The 16,993-nt window shown below is 41.0% G+C and overlaps 1 protein-coding gene and 1 long non-coding RNA gene across 5 annotated transcripts in view; one reads left to right on the forward strand and one right to left on the reverse strand.

Moving 5' to 3' along the window:
* LAMA4 (laminin subunit alpha 4) overlaps positions 1-16,993 on the reverse strand; it is a 148,881-nt gene that overhangs the window by 48,979 nt on the left and 82,909 nt on the right. For all 4 annotated transcript variants that reach the window (XM_063620074.1, XM_055261780.2, XM_055261765.2 and 1 more), the window contains exons 12-14: positions 15,174-15,367; positions 7,758-7,874; positions 1,306-1,454 (exon numbers count right to left, since the gene is read on the reverse strand). In XM_063620074.1, coding sequence (XP_063476144.1) covers positions 1,306-1,454; positions 7,758-7,874; positions 15,174-15,367 — 460 coding nt within the window. The remainder of the gene's footprint in view (positions 1-1,305; positions 1,455-7,757; positions 7,875-15,173; positions 15,368-16,993) is intronic.
* On the forward strand, positions 5,480-6,773 carry LOC134732876 (uncharacterized). Its single transcript, XR_010116408.1, has 3 exons — positions 5,480-5,645; positions 6,353-6,474; positions 6,636-6,773. It is a non-coding gene; the product is annotated as an uncharacterized lncRNA (long non-coding RNA).

A 16,993-nucleotide genomic window follows, 5' to 3' on the forward strand; every position in this document is an offset into this window, starting at 1 on the left:
AATCATTGTGTACACCAGACAGATGTGGAAGGATATTCACATTTTGAATGACGATGTCTCTAAGTTGAAATGCTTTCATGAATATATAGTCAGAAATATTCTAAATACAAGAGGACTTGAGGGTGATTGATATTTTGGATCATGTTTCATGTAAAGCATGTAGTAACTGTCTTAGAATCATGCTGGAACACTGTTGCAGAGTGGCACTATACACAGAAGTTATATTTTGGAATCCCAATGAATGGGATGTAGTTATAAAATGACAAAAGAATAATGAAGAGAGCCATAAGATGGATCTCAAAAACAACATTCTGCTAATATAGTATATTATCAAAATAGTGTTTTTTCTAAGCTCCATTGTATTGCCTTCATCAAAAGCTCATTTTTCTAGGGCCATGATACCGAGCGGGATATGGCACTGTCTCACCCACTGACACACCAAGATTTTATATGACCTCTCTCTTTCTTTTTTTCTCTCTTCACAGGAGATTTGGAAGAGTGTTTGAAAATTTTGGCAATCAAGAATAAGAAGGTGATTTATATTTTGAACAGAAGTTAATATTGGTTCTTATTTTATTCATGACCTTTACTGGTCCTTTTTTCCTAGTCTTTCTCTATAATGATCTCATTATTTACCTATTTTTTCAGGGTCATGAATTCAATTCTGATCTTTCAGTACTTTTCAGTTAACATTAATTGAGTGTCCAAGAGGTGTGTGACTCTATTCTAGGCGCTGGGAGGAAAATTGCCAATTGATTTTCTCTTAACAGGTGTTGAAATCAAATAGTTCCTGCTGGGCACTGTGGAGTATTTATCAGAAGTTAGTTATATTGCCAATTCCCGACCAGCTTTACTTAAGACACTTGGGTGTGGAAAGATAATGCTGTCTATGAAATAAATAGGTAATGTTAGAATTAGACCTTCTAAAGGGATCTGATTTATTTGATAATGTTTTATACAGCATTTATGCCCCTAACCAAAACGTCTTTGGTCATCCTACTAATAATTGTGGAACAGACACCCCCCTCTCCCCAGAACACAGGTCTTTAATATGACAGACTTTTTTTAAAATAAAAAAGACCAGCTCCCCCAAACAATTGCAATGAACAATGATGGACTCTCAGATGGACCAACCAACCAACCAACCAACCAACCAACCAACCAACCAACATATCAACACATAAGCATACCCAACCTTAATCAACCTGGTAAAACTGTATCCCAGTAGCTCTGGCATATGGAATTGAATAGTAATATTTTATTCACCCCATGTAGATACTTGCATTTCTAAAACCAGGATATTACCTGCTCAATTCATTAGCTTCTTGTTGAAGGTCCTGTGCATGGTCAATAGCTTCTTGGACTAAATCATGGCTGAGGTTACTTAGGTTAGATAGTTTTACTTGTAGTTCATTTTTGGCTCCATCTATTTCTGCATAAATCCCTGATGCATTCTAAAGAAAAAAATTTTAATAAATAAATTGAATTTAGAAGAACTTAAAACATTTTTCCTAGGCACCAAAAGATAACCTCTATTCTTTCTTCTTATGAAGGTCGGTAAATTTCAGTGCAGGACCACATAAGTCTAAAATACTATAAGTAGATATCTATTTATCCTGCATTGCCAGCTCTTTCTTCTATATTGATTGCTTCCCTAGCATTCACAACCCAGAAATGCTCTACCATTTCAGACCTAAAAACTAAACTAAACTAAAACCTTCAATTATCCACACATGTCCCTAATGTTACCACAATACTTTTCTGCTCTCTTCATAGCAATGTATTTAAAAAAATGGAAATTGTTTATATATGTTGTCTCTATTTTCTCTCACTTTATATTCCCCATTTTGACCTATTCCTGTCTGATTTCTACTCCATTACTCTACCAAAAGAGAAGTTAACTTAATTACATCTAAGTTACTAAATCTAATGGACATCATTCAGTTCTCATCTGACCTTTCAGCTACCTTTCAGGTGATTGACTACTTCCTGAAACTCACCTTGTAACACAGGCTGTCTTGGTTTTTAATCCAACCACAGACCTACGATTTTGCTTAAAGATCGTGCAACTGTGTAGACGGATGTTCCTGCAAACCCTTGACTTTCAGCCTTGGCTGGCCCCTCAATGCTGCAAAGAGATTTGTTCTCCTAGTCACCCAAACAGTGATTCTAAACATTGTCATTATTCCTAAGCCAACACTTCCTTCACCCACCCCCATCTGATTCTAAACAGATCACTTTCTTTTTTATTTGGAGGTCATAAACTATTAGTGGGGGACACTTCTTCCACACTTCTGATGTCTCCTCTATATGCAGGGAGCCCAGTGAGTGAAACTCCAGACCTTTCTACCCCTTTCCTCACTCTACTCCTGTGAGAGGGGAGTGGTTGATTTGATGGGTAAATTGGGGAAGAATAACTCTATAGGCTCTGCTGAACTCCACCCTTCTTTGTCCTGGGAGCAAGCTGCCAGCAGAAAGCCTGGGTTTTCCTATGTTCCTCCATGTTAAAACTATTTTGGGCAGAACCCCCATCTAAGCCTCACGGTGTTGCCTGTCTGGGTGGGCACAGCTGCCTAATACTGGGACTGAATATCAGCTAAGAGACCTAAAGCCATGCCTGCTGCTTAGCTGTTTCAGAAATAAGGCAACCTCCTTGGTCTCTGTATTTACTATTTTATTTATGTTTCCACCTGTTTAGAACTTGGGTTCTGGAAAGGGGCACTATTTATTGGTCAACTCCCTCAGAGACTCCAAAACCAATGAACAGGTATTTCCCCAGCTTTTTGCAACCAGCCCCCAGCCCCTCCCCACAAACTCTATAGATGTATTTATAGTTACACCTACACGTAAATTTCTCCCCAATTTTAAGAGGAAAAGTGTTTATTTTCTGTATAAAGCATGCTGCCCCATTGTCTTGGTAACCCCATTATTCATTCTTGCTTCCTAGCTGCTGACTCTTCTCAGATATAAACATGCTCAAGTATCTCCCATCAAAAAACAAACAAACAAAAAACCTTATTCTTTCACTTTAGGCTCCCTTCTAGCTTTTTCTATTGCTTTGACACAGTGCACTTTACAGAAATGGTTCTTGCCAAGATCACCAACACCTGGCCCCAAATCGCCAGATCCACTTGACATTTTCCCATCCTTATTTACTGGATCCATCTGTGGTTTGCTACAGTGTTGGTCACTGTCTTTGCTTAAAACTCTTTTCTTTTCCTAGCTTCTGTGACTATGCTATCTCCTGGGTCTCCTCTTTCTCTGACCAGGAAAGAGACTGTGAAAGTTGGCGTTTGACTCCCATCCCTTTCCTCTCCCCTGAGTGATCTCACTTCTTTCTCTGAGTGAGTGATCTCACTTCTTTCTCTAGTCCATTCTCTACTATCTTGCAGGAAAAGCAATCTTCCTATTAAGAAAATCTGACCATGTTATTTCCCTTCTCAGAATCAGCCAGTTGCTTTGCAGGAATGAGTCCAATTTCTAAGCATGACATCATCAACTGACCACTCTTCTCTCACCAATTTCATCAATTCTCATGACCCCCAACCCACTATATCCCGTGGTCTAATCTTGACCAATTGGTTGCTGTTTTAATGCTCCACAATTTTTTCTAGTCTCTTACCTTTGCATATATTTTCCCTTTCTGGAATAATTTTCTTTCATTTTCTGTCGAATCTACCTGGAAAGCTCTACTCTTCCTTTCAAATTCAGCTCAAATATCCCTTCCTTTTTGAGGCCATCCCTAACCTCCTCAGGATGAACTAAGTGTTGCCATGTGTTTTTATTATTCATTCATGTGTCAAATGATTGTAATAATTTTAAGTGATTATTTAACTCACCATATCATACAATCCTAGGAGGCAGGAACTGAGTTTAACTTATTTTTGTAATCCCAGAATGTAGCACAAAGGGTTTGTAGTACAAAGGGTTTACTTTTATGGAGGCCGTATTAAACCTCTAACCATTTTGGTTGGTTATCTGGGGAACAATACTTTGAAAAAAGATTTTTTTAAATTGTATAAGTGGAAAATAGACCATGGACATACCACTTTTACTTATTCATTCAATCAACAAATATTCCGTGTGCCCATTATGGACCAGGCACTCTTTTAGGAGGTAGAATACCTTTGAACACAGTCTCCACTTTCAGGGAATTTACAGTTTAGTGGGAGAGATACAGATAATAAACAAGTGATCAAATAAGCAAACAAGCTAATTTCAGGGAGTAAAAGACATTTTGAATAACATACGACAGGTGGGGTGGGATGAGGAGTGAGTGGGGTAAGGGGTTCGTTTGGATGGAAGGGTCATAAGGACACCAGCCATTTGAAGATCTGAGGACAGCAGGTGCAGAGATCCTGAGGCAGGGAATAAGTATGGTATGTTTGAAAAATAGAGAGGAGTTTGTTGGGCTGGAGTGCAGTGAGTGAGAAGAGAGTTGGGTAGGTGGTCAGAGAAGTGGGTCTGAGCTGGGTCAGGTAGGGACTCATGGGCCATGACAAAATGAGCTTGTTTCTTACTTTAAGTGCCACTGGGGAGTGTATATAGTAGAAATAATGTTGGTGATGTTTTTAAAGGATTGTTCTGCTGCTGCATAGAGAGTATGTCTTGAAGGACAAGAGTGGAGACAGTTGGATCAGCTAGGAGGCTCTGGTGGCAATTTAAACTGTAGATGAGGCGACTTGGACCAAAGAGCAGCAGTAGAGACAAGGAAAGTGTTCAGAAATCAAGATTCAAGGCCTGGTGTGGTGGCTCATGCCTGTAATCCCAGCACTCTGGGAGGCCAAGGCAGGTGGATAATCTGAGGTCAGGAGTTCGAAACCAGTCTGGCCAACATGGTGAAAATCCATCTCTACTAAAAATACAAAAAATTAGCTGGGCATGGTGGTGGACGCCTGTAATTCCAGCTACTCGGGAGGCTGAGGCAGGAGAATTGCTTGAACTTAGGAGGCAGAGGTTGCAGTGAGCCGAGATCACTCCATTGCACTCCAGCCTGGGCAACAAAGATGAAGCCATATCTCAAAAAAAAAAAAAAATAAAATAAAATAAAATAGAAAGAAAGTAATCAAGATTCATTTTAGAGATAAGGAGAAAGGAGAAAGCAGTAGTGACTCTGGAGTTTTGATTTGAGCAATTGGGTTGTGCCATTTATTGAGATGGGGAAGACTGGGGAAGGAGTGGGTTTTATTTAAGACACGTCAAGTTTGATATGTCTATTATTAATACATGGTAGATGAGACTGTGACTTTATTACAATTGTACTGAGTTCCGACTTGAAAATGTCAAGTAAGAACTCGGATATAGGAGTTTGGAATTCCGTGGAGGTGTCATAGCTGGAGGTATAATTGTGTAATCATCGGTGTGTAATTGTTCTTTAAAGCCAAGGGAGTCAATGAGATCAGCTAGGGAGAGAGTATAGGTAGAAAAGAAGACGTAGGACCAAGCACAGAGCCATTCATTATCCAGAGCAGAGATCCACACGGCCCAGTGTCAAGTGCAGCTCAAATCTTTTTTTTTTTTTTCTGAGACAGGGTCTCACCTTGTCACCCAGGCTGGAGTGCAGAGGCACCATCACGGCTCACTGCAGCTTCCACTTCCCGGGCTCAAGTGATCCTCCCATCTCAGCCTCCTGAGCAGCTGGGACTGTAGGCATGCACCACCATGCCTAGCTAATTAAAATTTTTTTTTCTTTTTTTGTAGAGATGGGGGTCTCACTATGTTGCCCAGGCTGGTCTTGAACTCCTGGGTTCAAGCACTGTCCCGCACCTTGGCCTCCCAGAGTGCTGGGATTAGAGGTGTGAGCCACTGCACCCAACCAAAGCCTGTTGAGCTGAGAATATATCTTACATATTTAAGCGGTTGTAAAAAAAATTAAAAACAAACAAAAGCAGGAAAAAAATAGAGACAGTGGTTGTACGTGGCCTGCAGAACCTAAAATATTGACCACTTAGAGGGTGTGCAGAGGCGAGGCTAGCAAAGGGGGCTGGGAAGAAACCGCTAGCCAGGGGAGAAGGCCTGCGCGGTACCAGAGCAGCCAGGACAAGGGCGCCACCTGGTGTTTAGAGGAGGGAGGGCTGAGAAAGCCCGGGAGAGACAGGCGATCCCGGTTTTGGCTACAGGCGGGTCGCTGGTGACCTGGACAGGAACAGTCTCAGTGAAGGGGATGGAACCCCCTTCAGAAACGGCCGAGTATAGGGGACAGTGGGAGTCTGGGAGGTAGAAACAGCAATGATAAGTCACTCGAGACATTTTGCTGTGAAGCTGAGCAGAATGGTAGGGCAGAAGTTAGAGGGGATGCAAGCTTTATAAAAGATTTTTTTTACAGGGCTTTTTTCTTTTTGATATTTAAAAGATAGGAGATAGTACAGCACGTTTGTATGCTGATGGTAATGATTAAGTAAAGAATGAGAACTGGATGATTCAGAAGAAAGAGGGCATACCTTGAGGAGTGAAACCCTGCAACCTGTTTTCAAGGTGAGGAAGGTCGGGGTTCGGAGCACAGGGAGGGGGCGGGCAGGAGAAGGAATGCTTACAACGGAGGGGAGGCAGAGGTGTGGGTGCAGATGCAGGCGGGCCGGCGGATTTGAGGAGGAAGAATGAAGGCAGTTCTCTTCTGTTTGTTTCTAATTTTTCAGAGAGCAGGAAGCCAAGCCACCAGGCAGAACTGATAGTATGGGAAGTGGGTTCCCACCAGTCGCATGCAGCTGCTCTGGTATGGCCATGGTGCTGGGGATGAGTCAGAAATCTCAGGTAGGTACAACAGAGGAACAGGCAGATATGGTAGCTAAGGGTATTTTGAAAGAATGATTATGTTGATAATTTGAGCTGCTTAAGGAGGGAAGAAAGCGCATGAGAGGGGTAGGGTAAAAAAGGCAGGGAGATCTCCATGTGGCCAGAGAATTACTGGAGTGGGCATTCTAGAGTAAGTGAGATAGGAGATGGTGCTCTGGGAAAGAGGTGCTTGAAACTAGGGTTTGGGAGGAGGTACTGTTACTGAGGACAAGATCTGGATATGGCCATAGGTGGGATAACAGAGGTGGATTGGAGGATAAGCTTGCTGGAAAGGGCAAGTTCAAGGAGCTGGAGGTCAGAGAGTCAGTGACTTCATCCATATGGATTTCGCTGTCACCAAGGAGAGTGATGGGAGTCAGGTTGGAGAGAAAGACAGTTTGGTGCTGAAATAGTCAAAGGATGAGATGACAATCAAATGACCTTAAAGTGGTATCTTTTGAAAGGTAACAAAAATGAGCTGAGAATAATTTCATGATAGTTCAGGTCACTGCATTTTATTGGAAATTTTCTACTTTTACAAAATGTGACTTTTATTGATTTTGAATGCCAGATTTATCAAACACAACTTTATGAGTGAAGAGTGAGTAAGATGGATTGAGAGCAGCACTTTCAATAGAACTCTCTGCAAGAAGTTCCACTATATTCAGCGGCACAATGCCTGTTTCTACGTAATGCTTGTGCCACTGAATATAGCAGCTGCTAGCTATGTGGCTGCTGAGGACTTGAAATGTAGCTAATGTGACTGAAGAATTAACATTTTAATTTTATTTACTTTTAAGTAATTTAAGTTTAAGTAGTCATATGTGGCTAGTGGCCATCGTACGGTACAAGAAACTAAGACATTCGGTCATCTGATCTTTATAATGCCTGCTCACTTGATAGATCTGAATTTATTATTCTGTGACAGTGGGCTGCTGTTGTAACCTGCTGGAAATACAAACCTGAACAAGTACGTGCGTCCTTACCTTTATTATATCATCAAGTTCTGAAAGAGTTAGACGAGGTGTTGTCAGAGAGTCCGCAGATGTGCTCAGAGACATGTTCACCACTTCCATTTGTTCCCGCACTCTTTCCTGTTGTTTCTGCAGGAAGGAAGAGTAAGGGAGAGCAAAGTGAACATGTCTTTAGGGAAAGCATCGGGGAGAGCAGTAAATGTCAACTTGCTCTCTTTGGACTCAGACAAATCTGGGTTCACATCCCAGTTCCATCCTTGCTGTGTGCCTTTCGGGAATGCTACCTGTTTGATGCTGCTTTCTCATTTATAATATGGAGATAACAACAGTAAGAATCTTGGGAGATTAGACGCACGGAGGATTATTATAACACCGTCATTTCAAAGAGAGCTAGAGCCTTAGAGAGGGCATTTGACTCTTTTTCACAGAAGATAAAGGAGGAACTATGGAGACAGGATTGAACACAGGCTCTATATTTGCAGTGATTGGAATATGAATTAATTCAAAAAGTATTTATCATGTGCCAGCTCTGGGCCTGACACAAACAGCCCATTTGGACAGGAACAGAGAATATACAAAAATAATCTTAATGTCCTTTTAAAAATTAAAAATGGCCCTACTATTACAGCATCAAATTTTAATCTTGCTTCATACCACTCAGAGCTCTTTATTGTAAACACTCAGATGTTTTGAGAAGGGAAAGTAAATATTAATACATGTCTTGATGAGTACTTTAATTTCTACCCTCACTTTTAGGTTCTAGAGGCAGGGACATTGTGATTCTGAAGAAAAATTATGGGGCTTCCAAAGAGTTTAGAGTTTGAAAGAAACATAGAAAGAAACTTTAGAAGGGAAAAGTAAAAGACTCATTTTACAATTTGAGTGAAAAATGAGTTGAAGTTACCTTAGAAATAGTAACTTAAGTTAGAATTGAAATATACATTATAGTGTAATCTAGGATATCATAGAAATAATTATAGAAGCCTAGATAGAGAAAGAAATACTTTAAAACTTTTTAAGTTCATCTTAATGTCCTTTCTTACTCCCTGCCATCTTTCCTGACTTAGTGAAAAGGAAGAATGGAACCCATCTTCTCCAAATATGTTGCTATAGGGTAGATGTAGGTCTAGAGACAGAAAAGAATCACATTTGAACATCCTCTTAATGCAAGAACATTTTTAAAGAATCAATTTACCCTGAATATCCATCAAGCCTAATACAGTGTGACTATCTGAGATCAATTATTCTTATCTTTACAAAGACTGGAGTTATACAGCTGTGGACAAAAGCAGTACTGTAAAATATGTGTATTAAAGTATGTAAAAGAAGGTAGTTGAAAAAAGGTTGGTATTATTTACCTCTCACACAACTGTTTTCCTTTTACAGTGTTCTTTACCCCTTCTGTAAGTTCTTTCTGGGTGACTGCAGGAGAACACTGACAACACCCTGAAGTCAGAGACAGACTTCAAAGCTGTGTGCTAATGGCACTGTATATAAGCTTATTTGCAGTAGATGAAAAACAATACGCTTCAAGTTAATGAGTGTCTCCCACTTACCATATATAGCATTAGACAGAAATGAATAAAATTAGCTTTGAAACAAATAAAGATATTTCCACAGAAAAGTGGTCAACTTGAACAAAGTAAAATGTTGAAAACTGATAATTATGAAAATGACATAATTGTCACGATTCAGCATGCTTCATTGTGCATATCACATATGCAAAAAAATAGAAAAATTTCCATGGTCAAAAACGACAACAACAACAACAGCAACAACAAAAACAACAAAAAACAGTCCTGGGGAGGTAAAGCTTGGGTACATAATAATCCCTAAACAGATTTTAATCATTCTGTTACCCTTTGGAGTTAGAGGTAAGATGACAAAATAATGTAATTGCTAGTTGTATGGCTAGTGTTGGCATATGTCAAAATGATTAAGCTCTGTGGGTACTTTTTTGGTTTTGTATGTTAACTGAAATTTTGGGATTACTCTTTTCTAGCCCATGCTGTAGGTGTTACAGTGAAATGTAAAATTAAAACACTTAAATTTGGGCTGGGTGTGGTGGCGCACGCCTGTAATCCCAGCTACTCGGTAGGGTGAGGCAACAGAATTGCTTGAACCCAGGAGGTGGAGGTTGTGGTGAGCTAAGATTGTGCCACTGTACTCCAGCATGGGTTACAGAGTAAGACTGTGTCTCAAAACAACAACAAACCCACTGAAGTTTGTTTTCTAAAACACATAGTCAAATTCCAGTAAGGTCAGATTCATTCAAATCTATTTGTCATAGGAAAGACTATAAATAAAACATTGGATTTTAAATTTTGTTGGAAGGAATTGAAATTTCATGATATTTAAATATGCAAAAGTATGCAAAAGAATGGTGAAAGTAGTGTTTAGTAATTTAGAAGTCCAAGTTAATATGAAATAAATAAGAGTATTTGTAATCATGAAAAACCAGTGTACATAAATCAAATCTGTATTACTTGAGAGTAGTGCTGCAAGCATTTGTCCATCCATCTGTTCATACAAATGTAACAAATGCAAGTTATTGTGTTTGGTGCTAGGAAGACATAATTTGTGCAAGGCAGGAGTGCCGCCCTTGAATGCTCATGGTCTAGTGGGGTTAGACTAGATGCAAGCCATCTCACACACACACACACACACACACACACACACACACACACACACACAGTTATGCATTCAGAAATTAAGAGTGACTCTGCCGGGTGCGGTGGCTCACGCCTGTAATCCCAGCACTTTGGGAAGCCAAGGCGGGTGGATCACAAGGTCAGGAGATCGAGACCATTCTGCCTAACACATGGTGAAACCCCATCTCTACTAAAAATAGAAAAAATTAGCCGGGCATGGTGGCAGGCGCCTGCAGTCCCAGCTACTCGGGAGGCTGAGACAGGAGAATGGCGTGAATCCAGGAGGTGGAGCTTGCAGTGAGCCCAGATCGTGCCACTGCTCTCCAGCCTGGGCGACAGAGCAAGACTCTGTCTCAAAAAAAAAAAAAAGGTGACTCCTAGACAGGAACATAGAAGAATATATGCTGAGTGTGATGAAGCCTGGTGATCATTCCAGTGGTACAACCAGTGGCTGCACCAGTAGAGAGTAAGGAAGGACTCCTTCTGGCAGCTAGTGTTCTTTTATTTTTGAGGTGGAGTTTCAGTCTTGTCACTCAGGCTAGAGTGCAATGGCACAATCTCAGCTCACTGCAACCTCTGCCTCCCAGGTTCAAGCAATTCTCCTGTCTCACCCTCCCAAGTAGCTGGGATTACAGGTGCTGCAACCATGCCTGGCTAATTTTTGTATTTTTAGTAGAGACGGGGTTTCACCATGTCGACCAGGCTGATCTCGAACTCCTGACCTCAGGTGATTCAGCCGCCTTGGTCTCCCAAAGTGCAGGGATTACAGGCATGAGCCACCGAGCCAGTGTTCTTAACCCAGGGTTAAGGTGGACTATCTGAACTTGCCTGTCAATATTATACGTGTGAACAAGTGCATATTTTTCTCAAGGCAGGGATATGTATGTGTGTGTATGTGTGCGTGCGTGTGTGTTTGTGTGTGTGTCTGTGCGTGCACATGTTCCATAGTTTTCACTGAATTCTCAAAAGGATGTAAGACTGCAGCAATGTAGGAACCACTGGACTCGAATGAGTAGGCGAGGCACTCTATGGAGGGAGACACTTAACCTGGCTTAAAGGCTAGACAGAATTACTCATGGATTGGAGAGATGAGCGAAGGAGACACCATGAGCAAAGGCATTAAGAAGAAAATGTGCATGGTCTCCAGCGGCTAAGAGGCAGAGTTTGTACAAAAGTCAAGAAATACCACTGGAACAGTAGGTGGACTCAGACCATGGGTGGCTGAGGAATTTACCTTTCTTAAGTAGGAAGCCATTGAAGGCATTTGATGAAGGTTGATTATATAGTTTCTATACATTTAGAGAGATACCTTGAAATTGAATCTGGCAGTAATCTCAAGGGGAGAGAAGCCAGGAGCCTAGACAGGGGGCAGACCAAAATATCCACAAGTGAGACACAAAGGACTGGAGAAATCACTGCTCACAGAACCCCAGAGTAGGAGGGGCTGACTTAGACCCTGGGGACTTGGAGGGGAGAGGAGAACCCTGGACAAGAATGAGAAAGAATGAGAAAATAGGAAAGGAAATTGGAGGAAAAAAGGTGTTGATTTTCAGCAGGTAATAGCAAGGCTAATCCATGTGGCTATTCCTGCAGACAGACACAAATATGAAAGTTGTGCTGTGGGGCTCAGTTTTGAATAAGGATGCAAACCCACAAATAAATCCCTTTTAAGGACTGAAGCAGTGAGATTGGGTGAAGACACTGAGGGAGGAGATGGGGGCAAAAGGGTGCAACTGTGGCTAATTCCAGATCCATAGGTCAGGAAGAGGAAGGAGAACCGAGATGGAGCAGGACTTTCAAATTCCTCAACGCTATGCTGTTCCCTTCCTGAAATCTTGCTCATGCTGTTCATTTGTACGCAGTAGAAGGGTTTGTTTGGTAAAGTTAAAATGAGCACTACTATCTGTCTGAATCAAAAATGCCAAATTTTTGGTAGCCATATGCATGAAGTTTAAAAAAATACTGTGTAAGTTTATTTAAAAGCTATTTTGGCAATCATTCACTTTTAGAACTCAAGTCTCTTCATACAGGCAACACTGTCCTCTTGCTTGTTACATTTACAAAGTCCACTGTGTTCTGCACACACGCTGACATTTACCAACCACCAGGAAATCGGCTGGTTTGTGCCTATGCAGATACTTTGGCTCTCAGTTCATTGACTGTGTGCTCCCCTTTCTGATTATAAAATTTGCAAAGGACTTTCGGAGGTAAGATCTATTCCTAAAAATAAATCAGAAGAGAACTGAACATGTTAACACCCACTATATGTGTTCTCTAGCACAAGGCTATGTAAGACAAAGCACTTGGCTGAGATCGAGAACTCACAATCTAAAATGAAAACCAAATACAGTTTATCACTATCGGTAGTATTAATAGTAGGTTTTGCTTTTTTCTCAGCAATAAACATTACTCCCCGTGGCTAAGAGCACAGCTGTGGTCTGGCTGGGGTCTCCTGCAGGCCACTGCTTGCCCTTGTCCTACCAGGACCGGTCTGGGTTGGCAGGTCCACTTCTCATTTCAGGGCTTGCAGTACTGAACATAGTTCTGGGTCTTCATTGGTGAACCCTGGAAATTGTTGCATGAGGTTGCAGTGTTGTTTCTGTCTTACTTAAATGCTCTTAATCTTCTTTGGGAATAGAATAGTGTTATCCTGCAGGCTAGGGGTATGGGCTTAAATCTTTCAGGATGAGAAGAATCACTTATTACTTAGCACTGAAAATGCATCTTCAATAAACTTGGGCACAATCTGACAAAACTACAGAATCCTCAAATTGGAAAGTCCTTAAGGTTTTCATTACATCAACACATTTTTTACTGAGTTGTTACTTTGTGTCAGGCATTGTGCTAAATGCTCCATGATTCAAAGACAAAGAAGACACGATTCCCTTACTTTTTGGAGCCCTGAGTTCAATGGGGAAGACAGATATATTAGCAGATGATCACGATTCAGAAACAGAGCTGTGCCAAACATATTATGGGATTGGAGTATAGGGTAGGTCTCCTGGAGGAAGTAATGCCCCAGGTAAGACTTAAAGGATAAGTGAGGTTAGCCAGATGAGTAGAAAAGAAAAAGCGGTCTCCATTCCAGGCAGGTGGGATTACTGGTAGTGTGATATTGCCTGAACCTAATGTGTGAGGCAGAGAACAGTAAGAGGTGAGGCTGAGGAGGCTGGTAGGGTCAGATCAGAGGGAGTCCCGCATGCCACGTGAAACATCGTAGGCTGTCCTATAGGATAGTGTCTTTCAGAGGTTAACAATGAATTATACATTGCAACCTGGTACACATATATAAGGCAGAACTGTGATGAAACCATATCTTACTATATATGTATACTTTGATATTTTCTATTCCCTTGATTTCATTTCCTTTTATCTGTCTCTTTTTAAAAAAAAAAAAAAAAGCTGCTGGTTACAACCCATGAAACTTATTTTGTAACCTGTGAAATGGCTCACAAGTTGCAGTGTCAAAAGCACTGTTATAGGTGATGAGGAGAAATGAAAGGATTGATGAGCACACGCAGTTGTGGCCAGACTGTGACTAAGGTGAGCTGCTCTGGCAGGGTGGAGAGGATGGCTTGGAAGGAAGCAAGAATGGAGGAGAGAGAAGGGGAGACTGTTTTGGTTGAGAAACAATGAAAGCCAGAACTAGAGAAGTTGTAGAGGAATGGAAAAGAAGGAAGAGAGCTAAAACATATCAGATAGTAAACCTGGGAGGAACCTGTGGTGGACTGGATGTGGAGGAGGGAAAGGGGGACACTTCAAGGGTAAGGCGAGTCCCAGCTACTATCTTAAAACAGTATTTTGTGTTATACTTTTATTGTGTAAGATAATCATGCATTTGTTTAACAACAACAAAAAAATGTTATCCCAACTGTATTATTCTAAAAAATATTGGCTAGGGGTTTGCTCCCATTAGCAAATAGTGGTGATGAGTGCAATTAACTTTTATGGAAGAAATTTTACAAGGATTCTTACTGAGGGGCAATGATGGCTGAAAATCGGGTTAGAGAGCCTAGTTTAAGTGGCTTTTGCCAACCACAATAATACATAACTGAATTCGTGAATTTGCTCATAATTGGTTTCTATTTGTTCGCAGTATTCTTTTCTCCCTAATCTTTTAAAATATGTTTGAACATGCATGTGTCATCCTATCAAAAGATGGCCCCTCTTGTTGCTGGTGGCTGTGAATACATGCATTGCTTGAAGCGGACACATGACCACTACCAGTTCTCAGCTCTGCAGGTGTGGGCATGTACAAATTCTGGCCCCATGAGACGACCATCTTTGCAAGCTATGATCACGTCTGGGAATCCTCCTCACCGTCCTCTTTGCATTTGCGTGGCCTTGGCAATTAGTCTCCTTATCCCTGCAGCTGCTGACCAGCCAGACTGTGAGATTTGCTTATCGTGCCTTTCCAAAAATTACATATGCCCAGAACACACGGTTTTGAGATGCTTTGGCCTTCCAGTGCTCTCAGTATAAAAAAAGCTATGCATTGCTTACCCACTTGCAAGAACAACAGATCCATACACATGGACACAAGCACCAGAACTACTGCATTCTTATCAAAGCAAGAACTAGACAATTATCCTAGTTACAACTTGATTTTAGGAACACACACGTTAGTAATTTATAGCATCAAAAAATACACCAATATTTTAAAATATAACTATTTAAATATACTAATATTTAAACAAAATTTATATCAACTGCCCCTTCTTGGTGTACCATCACACTGCTGATGCTGAAATGCATTGATGGTGAGTGTCCACTGTACCTCGTGGTCCCGCTTCCTGGCTGCTGTGGCCCTGTTCATGTCTTCGGCATCCCTGACATGGTTAAGGGCCTGGTCAAGTGCTTCCTGGAGATCTGACAACTTAGCATTGTAGTCATCTAGCTGCTCCAGGACGACAGGAAACAGAGTGCGGGTCTCATTGTGCAGCCGCTGCCAGCTCTCAGCCTGGCTCAGTACTGGGAAGAAATGGAGATAAAGGCTCACTGTGGCTGTCTCCTGTTTGCTTCCATTCCTCCCAGCATTTTGCAAAGTTGCAAAATTCTCAGGCCATGCCTTCTTTAGCAATGGAGATTGCAGCTATTGTTCACAAAAATAGCTCCACCTTTTAGATTTGAAGTAAAAAATGCTAGTTTTTAGGGTTTGGGAGTCCCTGGATAACTGTCAGTTGAAAGAAAGGTTTGATTAGTTTTCCCATAGAGGTTGTGCTTTTTGTGAAAACCATGTCATTATACTATGCTTATTATTATCCAGATTATTAATAATTTTACTGTGTAAAGGGGACTTGGGTATAGTATGCTTTTTACTATTAAAAATAACCAAACTTATCTTGTCAGTAATAAGGCAAAATGATGTTCATAACCACTCATTTTCTGTAGTTTCTCTAGGCAACCGTTTTTAGTTAGCTCTACTGGGTCAAATCCAAACCACGATTTTCGTGGAAAAAAGATTAAATGGCAATGACATGATATTCTTAAACTTTGCATGTGTCTTTTATTCTCTGCTCAAAGGCACATATGTTGAATATGTTAATTTCTGTTTTCTTCAGGGAATATTTGTCTTGTTGAGATTTTCTTCCATCACTGTAAGCAGAACACAGAAGTTCCTGGCTGAGTACAGAAAGTGTTGGAAAATGCATTCTAGGTGAAAGGAGGCTGAGTGGGAGATGTGATTGGTCCCACTTCTCCAGGGAAGCCTTGTTAAATTCCACAGGGGGCGACAAGCTTGGAAACATCTGACATTGACTGACATCAGAGCTCTAGCCTTTCTGAGTCTGACTCAGAACTGGGGCCTGAGATTCTTCTTTGGTTCTTATCGTTTCTAAGACTTTACATATTTGCCACCACAATAAACCTGTATGTCAATAATGTCTTTCTACAGTATCCACAATAATTGTTAGCAGAAGTTGATAGTGACAGTTGTAGGAAAACGACCTACTGCCCTTTAACCCTTTTTGTGTCATTAGTCCCTTTGTAATCGAACGAAGCCTTCAGACCGCTTCTCAGAGTGTGTTCCAAAATGCATACAATAAAATATATAGAACTTAAAAGGAGACTAATATATTTAAAAACTAAATGTAATATAATAATATATATGCTTCTTTACTAATCCCTTAACTAATAAGATCTAAAGGTGGATCTAATAGTTACCATAATTTTGAGTTATTGGTAAATTTAAACAGTGTTATGAGATAGCAGCAGCAGCTAAAATATGATATGCAAATCTGTGATTTCTTCCGTTGATTGTGTAGATTAAACCAATTGTTTGTAGCTCTTCCAATCAAGAGTGGAGTCTATCTCTCTACTCCTTGAGTCTGGGCTGGTCTTGATCAGTAAAATGGATGTGGCACTGCTGAGCTCCAAGCCTAGGCTTAAGAGACTGTGTGCTTTTCATTCTTGCCCTCTTAAAGCTGCTGTTACGTGAACAACCTGGACTAGCCTTGTTAAGACCCCATATGGAGGGAGAGGCCCAGCCTTCCCAGCCAGCCCCAGACATCTGAGTGAGCTCAGCCAATACACATCACATGGAGCAGAGATGAGCTGTCCAGGTTGAGTCCAGCCTGAATTGCCAACCCATGAAAGCAT

Source organism: Symphalangus syndactylus, chromosome 2, assembly GCF_028878055.3.
Source record: "Symphalangus syndactylus isolate Jambi chromosome 2, NHGRI_mSymSyn1-v2.1_pri, whole genome shotgun sequence".
Lineage (NCBI taxonomy): Eukaryota > Metazoa > Chordata > Mammalia > Primates > Hylobatidae > Symphalangus > Symphalangus syndactylus.